At 55.9% G+C, this 12,833-nt stretch overlaps 6 protein-coding genes across 6 annotated transcripts; 4 read left to right on the top strand and 2 right to left on the bottom strand.

The window, feature by feature from the left end:
* Positions 1-802: 802 nt before the first annotated feature.
* On the top strand, positions 803-3,251 carry ColSpa_02868 (heat shock protein 12A; the record flags this gene model as incomplete). The annotated part of the gene is given in 5 exon segments (XM_049269080.1): positions 803-1,390; positions 1,459-1,563; positions 1,631-2,626; positions 2,638-3,001; positions 3,052-3,251. The coding sequence occupies 5 exon segments, from the start codon at positions 803-805 to the stop codon at positions 3,249-3,251; spliced, it is 2,253 nt and encodes a 750-aa protein (XP_049125037.1).
* Positions 3,252-4,865: 1,614 nt separating this feature from the next.
* Positions 4,866-6,155, top strand: ColSpa_02867 (thiamine pyrophosphokinase 1; the record flags this gene model as incomplete). Its single annotated transcript, XM_049269079.1, has 2 exons — positions 4,866-5,312; positions 5,361-6,155. 2 exons carry the CDS (start codon positions 4,866-4,868, stop codon positions 6,153-6,155), a joined length of 1,242 nt encoding a protein of 413 aa, XP_049125036.1.
* Positions 6,156-7,558: 1,403 nt separating this feature from the next.
* On the bottom strand, positions 7,559-8,106 carry ColSpa_02866 (ankyrin repeat-containing protein; the record flags this gene model as incomplete). The annotated part of the gene is made up of 3 exons (XM_049269078.1): positions 7,559-7,710; positions 7,817-7,988; positions 8,080-8,106. 3 exons carry the CDS (start codon positions 8,104-8,106, stop codon positions 7,559-7,561), a joined length of 351 nt encoding a protein of 116 aa, XP_049125035.1.
* A 956-nt stretch (positions 8,107-9,062) lies between these two features.
* ColSpa_02865 (DNA-directed RNA polymerase III subunit RPC10) lies at positions 9,063-9,513 on the top strand (the record flags this gene model as incomplete). Its single annotated transcript, XM_049269077.1, has 3 exons — positions 9,063-9,072; positions 9,140-9,426; positions 9,478-9,513. The coding sequence occupies 3 exons, from the start codon at positions 9,063-9,065 to the stop codon at positions 9,511-9,513; spliced, it is 333 nt and encodes a 110-aa protein (XP_049125034.1).
* A 476-nt stretch (positions 9,514-9,989) lies between these two features.
* Positions 9,990-10,448, bottom strand: ColSpa_02864 (mediator of RNA polymerase II transcription subunit 31; the record flags this gene model as incomplete). Its single annotated transcript, XM_049269076.1, has 2 exons — positions 9,990-10,265; positions 10,347-10,448. 2 exons carry the CDS (start codon positions 10,446-10,448, stop codon positions 9,990-9,992), a joined length of 378 nt encoding a protein of 125 aa, XP_049125033.1.
* A 1,594-nt stretch (positions 10,449-12,042) lies between these two features.
* Positions 12,043-12,237, top strand: ColSpa_02863 (uncharacterized protein; the record flags this gene model as incomplete). Its single annotated transcript, XM_049269075.1, has 1 exon — positions 12,043-12,237. One exon carries the CDS (start codon positions 12,043-12,045, stop codon positions 12,235-12,237), a length of 195 nt encoding a protein of 64 aa, XP_049125032.1.
* Positions 12,238-12,833: the final 596 nt, after the last annotated feature.

Raw genomic sequence — 12,833 nt, 5'->3', positions numbered from 1 at the left:
CTGTGGTGGTCTTTTCTGCGGCACCTGTTTCTTTTTACTGCGCTGCAACGGACAACCGCTATGCTCTTCAGTTATTGCACTGCTCCTTGTCCGCACCGCATCGTCCCAGGAACGGCGGATTTCGTTTGAAGCGCCTACGGCCACATACTACCTCACCTTGACACCAGTGACTGGCCCACGCTCCACGCTTTCGCACTCCACCCCCTCCACACCCCCCAATTCCACTTCGCACTCACCCAGCAGCGCAGTTCTATTTTCTCACCCCTTCCCACCTTTGCCCCCCTACCCTTCCCACCTTCCAGCCCTCGTCCTGTCTCAAGCGTCAAGCGTCAAGCCCCAAACCCCCGAACCGTCGCAACAGCTGAGTCCTTCAGTCCTTCAGTCCCCAGTCCCAGTCCCCAAGTCCTACAGTCCCCCCTCCCCCTCCCCATTCTCCCCCCAAGTCCTGACTAGACAGATTTGTTGACTGACTGACTGACTCCCTCCTCAGACCTACCTGGGTTCTGTTCCGTCTCGAACACGCCCTCCCCTCCCCTCTTTCACTCCCCAGACCCGACCTCGACACCCCAGCCCCAGCCCGGCAGCCGTAGCACCAAGTCCTAAAAGTCTAAGCCCAGGCCATCATCCCGCCGATTACTACCACCACCACTACCACAACCTTACCACCAACTTGCTGGAACTGCACCGCACCGCACCGCACGGCTGCCGACGCCTGCAACCTAAAGGATATACCCTCTGCTCGTCCTGCCCACCTGGGCCCTCGCTCTTCTCCCCTCTCTTCTTCCTCCCCCAATATTCCCTTATGAGCTTTTCCAACTCCCGCCTGAAAGGCTTTGGTTTCGGTAAACGCAAGTCAACTGCCAGCATCCAAACGCCCGACCCGAACCAGACTTCCAGCCCGACCCCTCCTCCACAAGGTGGTCACCCTTCCGGTGCCCCTCAAATACCGCAGCAACTTCCCGTCCGACCAGGCTCGATCGCCTCGACATCGTCCGCCTCAATCGCTCCGATGAATCACCCAGGTTCCGGCAATCGCCCACCGAGCTACTCGGCCAACTACCCTCCCGGCGGTCCTCCTCCCATGGGCCGCACAAGCCCTATGACCGGTCACGGCCCGGCTCGCACCCCGCCCAGCCAGATGGTTGGCGGTCCCCCGCCCATCAACACCGGCGGCGCTCCCGTCGCCGGCTACCCGCCTCAACTTCCTCCCGTCGGTGGTCAGGGGCATCCGATGGGCGGTCCTCCTCAGTATGGCGGCGGTGGTGGCGGCTACCCTCCCCAGGGTCCTCCTCAGGGCCCACCCATGGCGCAATACCAGCGTGGAGGCAATGCGGCCGAGGTTGAGGGCAACAGCAGGAGTAAGGCCCAGCTGATTGTCGGTATCGATTTTGTACGTCGCTCGTCGAGTCGGAAAACCCCCTGTGGTGCTTTGGTTCGGTTGCTGACATGAATTACCAGGGAACGACTTTCTCCGGCGTGGCCTTTGCTTTTGCCACGAACAACGAAGCGAAGGAGGATATTATTACGGAATGGCCTGGCGCCGGATCATACACGAAGCAAAAGGTGGGAAACAGCCCCCGAACCCCGCGTCCTGGCCTGTCCGTCCTTGGTTAACGGTTCTTTGTCCTAGATCCCCACGGTTCTCTACTACGATCAGTACCAGAAGGTTGTAGGCTGGGGCCCCGATATTGCCGATGCCCTCGCGCCTACTGGATACCCGAAGCCCGGCGTGCAAAAGGTGGAGTGGTTCAAGCTGCAGCTTATGCTGTCTGGCAACACATATATTGACCCCATCAACCTGCCCCCTCTGCCCCCTGGCAAGTCCGAGATCGATGTCGCCGCCGACTACCTCTTCAAGCTCCGTCAGGCGATGCGCTCTGCCCTGCAAAAGACCCTCGGCGAGGTCTTCAACCGTGAGGAGCGCAACATCCGCTACTACCTGACCGTCCCTGCCATCTGGAACGATGCTGGCAAGGCCGCGACCAGAGCCGCTGCTATCCAAGCTGGCTTCCTCAAAGACGAGAACGACAACCGATTGACGCTAGTTTCCGAGCCCGAGGCGGCCGCCATTTTCTGTTCCAAGACTGGTCTTTTGAACCTGAAGGTGCACGACGCTGTGCTGATTGTCGATTGCGGTGGTGGTACTGTCGATTTGATCGCTTACGAGGTCGAGGAAGAGAACCCCTTCACCGTGGCCGAGTGCACGGCAGGATCTGGTGACTCGTGCGGTTCAACAGCACTGAACCGCAACTTCAGTAACATTCTGCGCACCAAGATCCGCAAGATGAAGCTGCCCGATGGATCCAAGACCGCCGGCCGTGTGTACGCCAAGTGTATCATGGACTTTGAGAACCGCATCAAGGCCGATTTCCGCAATAACGGTCAGAAGTGGGCTGTCGACGTTGGTATCGAGGCCGAGTTCCCCGAGGCCGGCATCGAGGAGGGCTACATGACCTTTACCAACGAGGAGATTCTGCAGTGCTTCGAGCCCGTTGTTAACCGCATCCTCGAACTCGTTAGAAACCAGATCATCGCCATCCAGGCCCAGAACCGCACACTGCAGAACATTCTCGTCGTGGGCGGTTTCGGTGCCTCCGAATACCTCTTCCAGCAGATCAAGCTCCACGTCCCCCTCAGTTCCAGTCCAAGGTCGTCCGTCCCATGGATTCCGTCGCCGCCATCGTCAAGGGTGCGGTTACCGCCGGTATCACGGAGCGTGTCGTCACCCACCGTGTCGCCCGTCGCCACTACCTCATGGCCACCCTGCAGCCCTTTAAGGAGGGTTACCACCCAGAGGCCTACCGCGTGCCGTCCCTCGACGGCAAGGACCGTTGCAAGTTCACACGGCAGATCTTTGTGCAGAAGGGTCAGAAGGTCAAGATTGGCGAGCCCGTCAAGGTCTCCTTCTTCCGACAAGTCGCCCCCGGCGCTACGCTCATGTACGAGGATATTCTGTACGCCTGTGACGACGATGTCTGCCCCGAATACACCAAGGACCCTCGTAAGTCCCGTTACTTGACCGTTGATGATTGTCGCTAACCCTCGTTTCAGGCATCAAGGAAGTCGTTACTCTCACTTCGGATCTGTCCCGCAAGAACCTTGAGAAGGACTTTGAGAGGATGGACACGCCACAGGGCACATTCTACCGCGTCTACTTTGACATTTACCTGACACTCGACGGATCCGAGTTTAGCGCAGAGCTTGTCTGCCAGGGCGAGGTCATGGGCCGCTGCAGAGCGCGCTTCAGGTAAAGATGGTGCGTGAGGGGGGAGCAGTGGAGAGAGAAAGATTGATAATGTTTGCCGGCTTGCATTGGGCATTTCGTTTCCATACACTCGGATGATACCTCGAAAAGGTGACAGGGGCCAGAAGGACAGCCGAGGCTAATAATGGCCAAGAGTATATATCACGAAGAGACCTCCAGACACAGACAGATGACTGGAAGACGAGGGTTGGATTTGGGGGGGGTTTTATGACACTGAAGAATCATGGCCCACTGTCAAGTGTTAGATGCACGACATTCCCATCACGGGAAAAATCAAGTTGTTTCAATGATTGCAGTGTGCCGATTGTTGCGTTGCATTCGGAGGCGGCCAGACCGGGCAGGCAAGATTTATGGCAGAGGCAACAGGTCGAAGCCATTAACAGGGTCGTTACAAGGTAAAACTATCGAGGTACTGGTCTTGGCTAGAAATCCAGTTGGAAGAGACCGGGGGGGTACCACGTGGGGTGGTCGATATTCCCCATGCATCGGAAGCATCAATCGTCCACGAGCCCCTGATTAGGTATGATGATGACGATGACCAGCAATGAGGCTGTGCGTGGGATGAATGATGTTTGGCATGGAGCTGAACTTCGCAGACCGAAAGCGACGTACATAGTACATTCTGATGCTGACCGCTCCTGAAGCCTCAGCCTCAGCCACATCATTCTTGAGTGGAGACTGCGACCAGAAAAAAAGAAAGAAAAAACGGCGCAGAAACAGCAGCCAAGCAAGGAAGGCCCCCGTCGCCAGCGAGTCAAACCGGACCCTGCAGTCCCAACGGGAAACCGGGCAGCCAGTTGTGCCTGCGTCATCGTCTGAACGTAAACCGCAGGCAAGTTCACCCCAAGGTCGGGCCCTGCATTTTGCAACGTCGACAAGTGTCAATGGCACCAGGTAAATGGGACGGGCCAGTGCCCCCCTCCCCATCCGCAAGTAGGTAGCCATGCTGGATGCGATGTGGTGCAGCGCTCTCCTCTCTTGCAAACATCGTCACCGTCCTCAACCTCATAGTGGAATTGGGGGTTGTCACGCTGCGAACTGCTCTCCACGTCTCCTACTCGAACCCGTCCGTGCCTTACTTTGCATCATTACTCGTCTCCGACCATCCACTTCTTTTAAGCGTAAGAAACAACCTACTTTCTCTGCCCTACGACCCTGTTTCTGTTCCCACTCAGCGGCGCCGTCCGACCAACCTGTGGCTCCCACCTGGTGGCCTCTGACGCTACATCGCGCCAGCAGGGATAATCAGGAATTGGCCCTGGATCAAGCAGGCCGATCACCACCTAGAATCCCGCCGCCCCTTGCTACAATTCGCTCTCTCGTCCACGCTCCGTACGTCACTCGGCGCAGGTCCATCGCCGGCCATTGGTGGCGCCTAATCACCACCGCGTTGGCGCTGGCCATATATCTACACCAGATCGTCGTCTCTCGGGATCATGGGAATTTGGGGCCTCTGAACCATGCATTGTCACAGCACCCTGGCGTAAAACGTACTTTTGGTTCATCGAGTCGTCAAAACCCACAACTGATTCTTGTGATCATCCTCCTACTTTGTTTAAGTTACACCAACAAACGCCCAGGGACGGTCATCGCAGGGACCATGAGACAATCGTCGTCGAGAAAAGGCGATAAGCGCTATACGAGAGCCAGTCGGAGTATCTTCGTTGCGCTGGCCCTCGCCTCCCATTTACCAACCACCAGTGCCATCGTATTCCCTAGCTACCACCCGAACTACAAAGCCGATTACCTCCAGCTAAACAAGCGATATAACCCCGCCAGACGAGGACCGCCTGAGGACTGGAACGGGAGAATACCCTTGAAGATCACCAACTCATGTCCCGAGACAATCTGGCCCGGCATCACGACGCAGCATGGCGTCGGTCCCGGGACCGGGGGCTTCGAGCTCGCCTCGGGTGATAGCCGAGATATGTGGGTTGGTCCGACATGGCAAGGACGCGCTTGGGGAAGAACCAACTGCACGGTCAATGGGGAGTCGGCTGGCTGCTCAACAGGTGACTGCTTTGGAAAGCTTGATTGTGAATTCAGTGTAAGTTTTCATGTCGTACGTTGGGCGAACCAGTGCTGATCAATACAGGGCGCCGTTCCCGCCACACTTGCTGAGTTCAACCTAGCTGGAGGGGTCTCCGGGAGGCAGACGTTCTACGACATCTCCCTAGTCGATGGCTACAATATCCCCGTTGGCATCAACTACATTCCCGCTGAGAACACGTCGTACATTCCGCCCAACTTGACAAACTGCGCCTGCATCGCAACGACAGGTTTTATGGCCCAGCGTGCGGCCAGCGGTGCCGTTTACACCAACAGCACCTACCCCGTCCCTTGGGAACCAAACGAGTCCAACGACAGTGTCCGAGACTGGTGCCCTTGGCCCTTGCTGACCAACCCACCTAACAAGCCTGGCGACGGAATCTACCCTTACCCTGACGACAACATCAGGCGTCCCACCTTCAGCCCGTGCAAGAGCCAATGTGCGGCCACGAACTCGGACCACGACTGCTGTATAGGCAAATGGCACGACCCCGATAAATGCAAGCCGGGCTTGTACTCCAGGCACGCCAAGGCTATGTGTCCTGACGCGTACAGCTTTGCCTTTGACGACCAGACCTCGACCTTCATCATCCCCTCGGGTGGCGGCTGGGAGGTTGTCTTTTGTCCCGCTGGCAGGAGCACTAACATTCTCCGTACCATGGGACCCCAGCTGTTCGAGATCGCGAGCGCCGGTTCCCTGAGCCAGAAGAACCTGGAGCTGGTTAAGAACCGCACCTATATAGAATCTGAGAGCGAGAAGAACGCTGCCCCAGGCCAGGCCGTCCCGGCTTACTGGGCGATCTGCGCGGTTACCACCGCTGTACTGTTGATGTGGTGGTAAGATGGATGGTGTTTTGTTTTTCTTTCACTCGGACAAGCACGACGGGCAGGACCCGCGCAAATAGTCGTGCTTCTTGTTTGGATTTTCAGCATTGGGATACCCTGGAACGATTGCACGACGCATGGAACGACACACGGCAGACATGGACACTGAAGAGAGTAGAGAGGGCTCAGGTTGTGAGCCACAGTAGACAGCAGATCTGCACCTTTCCTTTCGAGTACCTAGAAAGATTATACCCATATCAAAACCCAACAGAGGAACGTTTATACCCCCGGGTAAACTTGGTAAGTCGGTGACATGGAGAGACCTATTGCATGCGTGGCCCCTTTCCATCCGGCACGGGTATCTATCTTGGCCTCTTCCCGACGACTGTACGATGCGTGTGTTACGTGATGTTTTATTAGGCAATGAAGTATGCAAGACTACGAGCTGCGAGCCACGCTGGACTTGGACCTGGGGGTGCACTCACCCAGTTTGGGCACATCACAATGGGACTGACGGGGAATGGCGAATGGTCTGATTGGTCGAATTTCTGCATGGTAATGTACGTGATGCTCAACGCCGGTCTAAGCCGTCCGCTCCTTTCCGGATCATGAAGCTCGGTCCCTTTCTCTAGCCCGCGCGCGCCCTCTTGTCGGAAGGCGACCCGGAGTTTGCCTGGCCTTGGGCCTGTATGTCCCCCCAATATCCCACCCCTCATTTCATTTCATTTCATTGAGCGGTTTTTTTATATCTTGTTTTTTTCTTTCGTCTTCGAGAGGTTGCCGCCCTCGAAGAAGTGGACAGCAGTCGCAAGTCTAGTGTATGGGTTTCCCATGTCCCCCCTTTCTGGACAACAAGCAAAGTACCCCCTCTTCCCCTCCGCCGCGTGTCTTTGTACGCCAGACCACCCCGCGGGTCGCGCAACTCGAAGGAGATACCGCGATGCGAGTCCATATTCGGGGCCAGAAAAGAGGGGGGAGCAAACGACGAAAAAAAAGGGCGGGCCGCTGCTCGAGTCTGACCCTTCTCCCGCCCCTCATCTAACCCCACGCAGGCAAGGGACGAGACGAGTCAAGAGGCAGATCAACTCTTACGTGCGGCGCGCTCCTTCCTTCTCCGCTCCCACTCGGCGCGCTCCTCGTCGTCGCTCCCGCTGAACTCGGCGTCCTCGTCGCTCTCGTCGTCGTAGCCCGGTGCGGGGGCGGTCGGCACGGGAGGCGCGGCGGCGTTGGGGACGGCGGGGGCCTTCTTGTTAGGCACGGCGGCGGAGGAGTCGACGTTGATGAAGTCGCCGGCGTTCAAAGAGGCGTACTCGTGCTTCTGGATGAGGTCGCGGAGCCCAACGTTGCGGGGGTCGACGAGCTGGACGGCCGTCAGGCCGCCCTTGTTCTTGACGCGCGGGTTGGAGCCGGCCTCGAGCATCATATCAATGAGGGCGTTGCCGAACTCGCGCTGGGCGGGGGTTCCGAGTTGATCCAGCGGATGGCGGTGTGCAGGGGCGTGTCGCCCTCAAGGCGGTTGACGGGGTCGCATTCGAAGTTTGGTTGGTCTAGGAGGAGGTCGATTATTTCGTCTGCGAAAGGGGGTGGACGGGGTTAGCATGTCTAGAGAAGAGGGGGAGGGGTTGAGGATGTGAGAATGTGAGGCCGGATGGTGTAAGAAAGGGAAGAAGAACGCACAGTTACCCCGTGAGGCGGCTTCGTGGTAGAGGTGGTTGCCCATGACGGTGGTGGTCTCGTTCAGGAGGCGGGAGAGCTCGTCCTCGTCCTTGATGTCGGCGACGACCTCGTTGAAGAGTTCGGTGTTGTTGCGCCGGCAGGCTTCGATGAGGATCTCCTTGACGGAGGCGCCCTGAAGAGGAGTGGTCCGTCAGTTTGCTGTCCCTCTTGTTTCCTTGTCTGCACTCTGGCCGAGAGGGCGCCAAAGACGGAAGGGGGCTTACCTCGTGTTCCTCGTTGTCCGCGGCCATAGCTGTGCTGCAGATGCCCAACTTTCTAGATATCGTGGGTTGAGGTTGTGGAAGAGAAAGTGATGCGTGTTTCGAATTGGCTCCGTGCTGGCCGGGGACGGTTTGGGTTTACGTAGGTACCTGAACCTCGTTGGTGGGGTCGAGATCGGAGTTGCGGCAAGACGGTGAAGAGAGGGGTATTGGGGGGTTGCTATCGTGGGGACTAACGATTTCTGCAGCAGGTGGTCAAGGTAAGGAAGTCGAGATTGCAAAAGAAGAGTGACTCGCGAGAGGTGTCCGGCCGTGTAGATCTGGGCTCGGGAAGGTCAGGTCAGGTCAAGCGGAGGACGTGGAGTTGCGATTCCGGAGTTCGTCTCAGTGACACACTCACACCCAGAAGTCGAGCCGCGTTTGTTCTCAGTCCGGCGGTGGTAAGTGAGACGTAATCGGGGCTGGTGCCAGGGTGTGGTCTGTTCAAGGAGGTGGCAGTGATCGCCCAACCCCTGGTCGAGAGTCGGGTTGCTTCTATTCTAGCGCGCGCAGTGTGTAACCTCAGCACCGAGCTGCCGTCCTACAGTGAACAAAGGACGCTGTGACAGTGGGCTTGTCCCCCCGGCTGACTGCGCGGGAACGGGTAAGGCGGGGGTGTGGGAGGGAAGGAGGGGCACGGAATATTGTTGCGGCGGGATTCCGGCGGGATGGTCCCGACCCGACCGCGGAATGGGGTGGTTCAATGGTCTGTCCAAGCTTTTGGGGGGAGAGTGACTGGCGGTGGCCTATGACTGGCGACTGCAGAGGTTCGTCCCCCACCGTCGCATTCAAGGCCCGCTGAATTTTCCACGAGGATCACGACCGAGTCACCGAGAGATACGCGGGGAGCTGCGCAACGACATTCAAACACTCTACGCCACCCCTCACCGCGTTGCGCAAGACAACGAAACCTACCCATCTACTCACGGAATCACCCATCCTTCAAAATGTTGCTCTGTAAGGCCTCACTCACCCCGTCGCCTCTCCATTCGTTCGCGCATCCGCTAACAAATCTCCCTCCCAGTCTGCCCCAACTGTGCCAACATCCTCACCGTCTCCGCCTACGCCGGCGTGCGCAACCGTCTCGAGTGCCGCACCTGCCCCTTCGAGCACGCCATCACAGAGCCCATTTACTCGCGCCGCGACTTCGAGCGCAAGGAGCGCGAAGACGTCTTCGGCGGCCCCGGCGAGTGGGACAACGCCGACAAGGCACGCGCCCAGTGCCCCAAGGAGGGCTGCAACGGCGAGGAGGCTGCCTTCTTCCAGGTTCAGATTCGCAGTGCCGATGAGCCCATGACGACGTTTTACAAGGTATGTTTTCGTGGTGGGGGGTTTTAGACAAGGTGCTAACGGCGTTTGCAGTGCATGACTTGCGGAAACCGGTGGAGAGAAAACTGATACGGAGGAGGGACGCTGGTATTTCACGGTGCATTGCGAGGCGTTGGGGAGGATGTTTGGGTTTGCTTGATTTATTTGATATCCGCGATTTCTGGTCGCGCTTCTGGTCGAGCTTGTTCCGGGAGACAGCCTGCGCAAGGCTGCTCTGCATTACAAATGTTCGGTGCTGAATAGCACTGTATTCGTACGATTGACCTCGTTGCCACAAACACGCCTCTTCTTTTGGTCATAACCTCGTGATGTGTCTGATATTGTGCAGCTTTGGGACTCTGCACATATTCCAACAGGCAACCGCCTGCACTCCCTGCTCCGTGTTGCCTGATGCCTATCCTGCCCCGTTTTCAGAGCTTTTGCTGTAATCTCGACAAGGCGAGCTTCTTCCTTTGCTCGGAAACCCATCAAGGTCGCATGTGTCATCGTCGCACACCAGCCCCAACCGCGAAAAATTTATATGGCCTCTTTCTATGGCATTGCCCTCACGCATCGCTTCGATGCCAGTCAATCGCCGCCTTCATGCCTTCGTCCACCAGTCGCTGAACGAGATCCGGGCTGATGATGTCCACCCGGAACTGTTCCTGCTGCAGCAGCTCGAGGTGCTTCAGCGTCGGGCCGGGATACATGAGGTACTTGAGATACGGCGGTCGGGACCAGTACTGCAGGTAGGCGAGGTAGGCGACGAATTCGGGACGGTTGAGGAGCTTCTGCGTCGCGAGGTGGTTGAGGTACAGCGGGTTCGCGAGGGATTGGACAAACTGCACGCGCAATTGCGTGGTTAGCTCTGGCCGTGCGGTCGGGAGAGAGAAAGCGGATGGGGAGGGTGGAGGGGTGCATACCTCGAGCTCGATCTCGAAGCGTGTGAATCCACCGTAGACGGGCTCGTTGTCTGACGGCGGAGGCGGTGGAGAGGCCGCGTGCTCTGGTGCTGCGGTTGTCATCGTCGCGATGCGTGTGATGTTTGTTGCGGATGCGACAGAGTGGTTGCGGGTTGGAGAAGTTGATGGGCTGAAGTGGAATTGGATCCGAGCTAGGACCGGGGTCCGCCGCTAGCTCCTCAACTACTGGTAACAAGCAACTTGACGTGCCAAATTCCTTCCATCGATGGAGAACGTTATGTTCAGGTCAACTCTCTAATTAATATTTTAGGTCAGTTTTTGACTGATCCGAATCCACCGGTTTCTTTTCCATGTGACGCCCGTTGTGCGCCAGGTTTACGCTACTAATTCTGATGCTACTAATCGGCGCTCAAAGTCACCCTTTAACGTCTTCCACCGCGAAGTGGGCTGCAGTAGCTTCCGCGGGGAAGCTGCATGGTCCCCTGCATCTCCAGCTACCTACTCGAGCTGACACCGATCTACGTCGGATTGCAACCGCTAAGAGAGAGCATCTTGATTGCAAATCGCTCCAAGACAACAGGTTCGGCTCAAATATTCCAATCACATGATATTTGTGTGCGTCCAAGGTCATTGTCCGTCTTGGCTCCTCGAGGATTACTGATTATGCCCTCTTTGAAGACAGGTGGTTTGACGATGAATTGCTACAGTGCCTCTCTGAGCAACATTGCCTGGAAGTATACGAGATCAAGAGTTTGATGCCAAAAAAAGATTCGAAATGTGAGGTACAGCACTAGGTTAGCATGATTCATCGAGCGTGATAGGGCTTCCGTAGACTGCAGCCGATTCGATTCGCCCACGTTCCCATAAAAATATTGATCAAAGAAACAAAACATCTCGTTATACAACGCTTTTGTTTCGGAGAGTACGCGTGGTTGAGGTATATGTCAAACTGATTCCCACCATCCGCACAAAATTTCATACTGGGAGAGTTGGACCAAAAAGAACGGGCTGCTTACGCCCTGGCAGAGCTGCATGTCCTTATTTTGATATAGGCTATGAGGGAATGATCTGGGGGCGCAGGAAAGTTGAAGAAGTTACTGGAAGTTAGACGACTATGCTAAGTCGGTACACTATTTACTATGTTTGCAACCAAACTGCCTTTTGAAGTTCGGTCCGAATCGACTGTGGCCCAAGTCTTGGAAAACCAACAACGCAAGTTACACAGGACCTTGACAACTCCCCTTCCTCACTCTTGTTCGCATCAACATCGGTCACTTCGCTAGTTGTACTAGCCTTTCTTGGCCAGATCACAACGGTACAGCACTCCACGATAGGCAGAGGTCACGTTGTGTAGTGTAACACAGGGCCGCCATCCCAACCGCAATGCCTATAAACATTCCATCCTACTGCGAGACAGGTAGTCCTTTGGTATTGCATGGTGGTTCTCGGAAAAGCTGTCTGTTAGTTGCATTTCTCCAAAGTCCAGCTGAATGACGAAGTTCAGACGTTTCTCACCTCAAGCTGCCTGTAATCCGCTACTAAACCCACCAACTATCCACGCTTCACTTTGTCGGAAAGGTCTGTTTTCTCCATTTCCCATGAACACACCAACGAAACTAGCACAATGGCTTCCCCCCAAAACCATCGTAATCATCATCAGCTCCGTCAAGCTCCTTAAGCTCCGACATAAGCTCGAATGTGTCGTGAGAAGGCAAACATTACCCGGATATCATTGCTCAGTGAGGGAGATGGGGCTGTAGGCATTCACAAGCAGTCTTTGGTCGAGAGGAACGGGCTGAAGCCCGAGCCCACTGTCGAGTCAAACGCCGACCAGCAAAACTACGACAAACTCAGCTACGACGCAAGAGGCAAGGATATTACCAGCCTGTAATCATGACCAACCGTCTCGAGCTTCCCTTTCTATCTTAATTCGCAGTCTGCCTGCTCTCTTAGTCTAGTAGCTCCTTAGAATCTACTTCGGAGATGCGTCTTGACTACAGCATCGCTCAAATGCTCAGTTTCACACCTAATAAACTGATACCGTAATGTTTGTGTACTCTCTCAAGTACGAGCCAGCAATTATCGTCGTATTGAATGTTGAATAAGGCAGTTTGATGCATTGAGAAGAGCACTACCTCTTTTTAACCACTTTCTTCTTTTGATTTTAAACTCACAAACACACTTAGCAAAATCAAGGTTTGTTTTCATAAGCTCAGTGAAATCGCTCTCGGTTCGTTATCCAGATCACAAGAGTAAAATTTATTTCTCAGCCATTCATTAGCTCATTGAACGTTCAAAGCTAGCCGATTACCGTGATGAAGGCCGGAGGAACATCGGCGAGCCGGTGGGCGCAACGACCGGAGACCGTCAGGAAGCGGCCCCACGCACCAAAGACTCTTCTCCACTAAAAAGTTGCCCGGGATCAGCGCCAAGGCAGAAGCTCCCATCTGCCTGTTCGCTGAGGTCAGGAAATTTCGCGACTCGTCA

This window comes from Colletotrichum spaethianum, assembly GCF_022836535.1.
Source record: "Colletotrichum spaethianum MAFF 239500 DNA, contig05, whole genome shotgun sequence".
Lineage (NCBI taxonomy): Eukaryota > Fungi > Ascomycota > Sordariomycetes > Glomerellales > Glomerellaceae > Colletotrichum > Colletotrichum spaethianum.
This window is presented reverse-complemented; position numbering and strand designations above follow the sequence as displayed.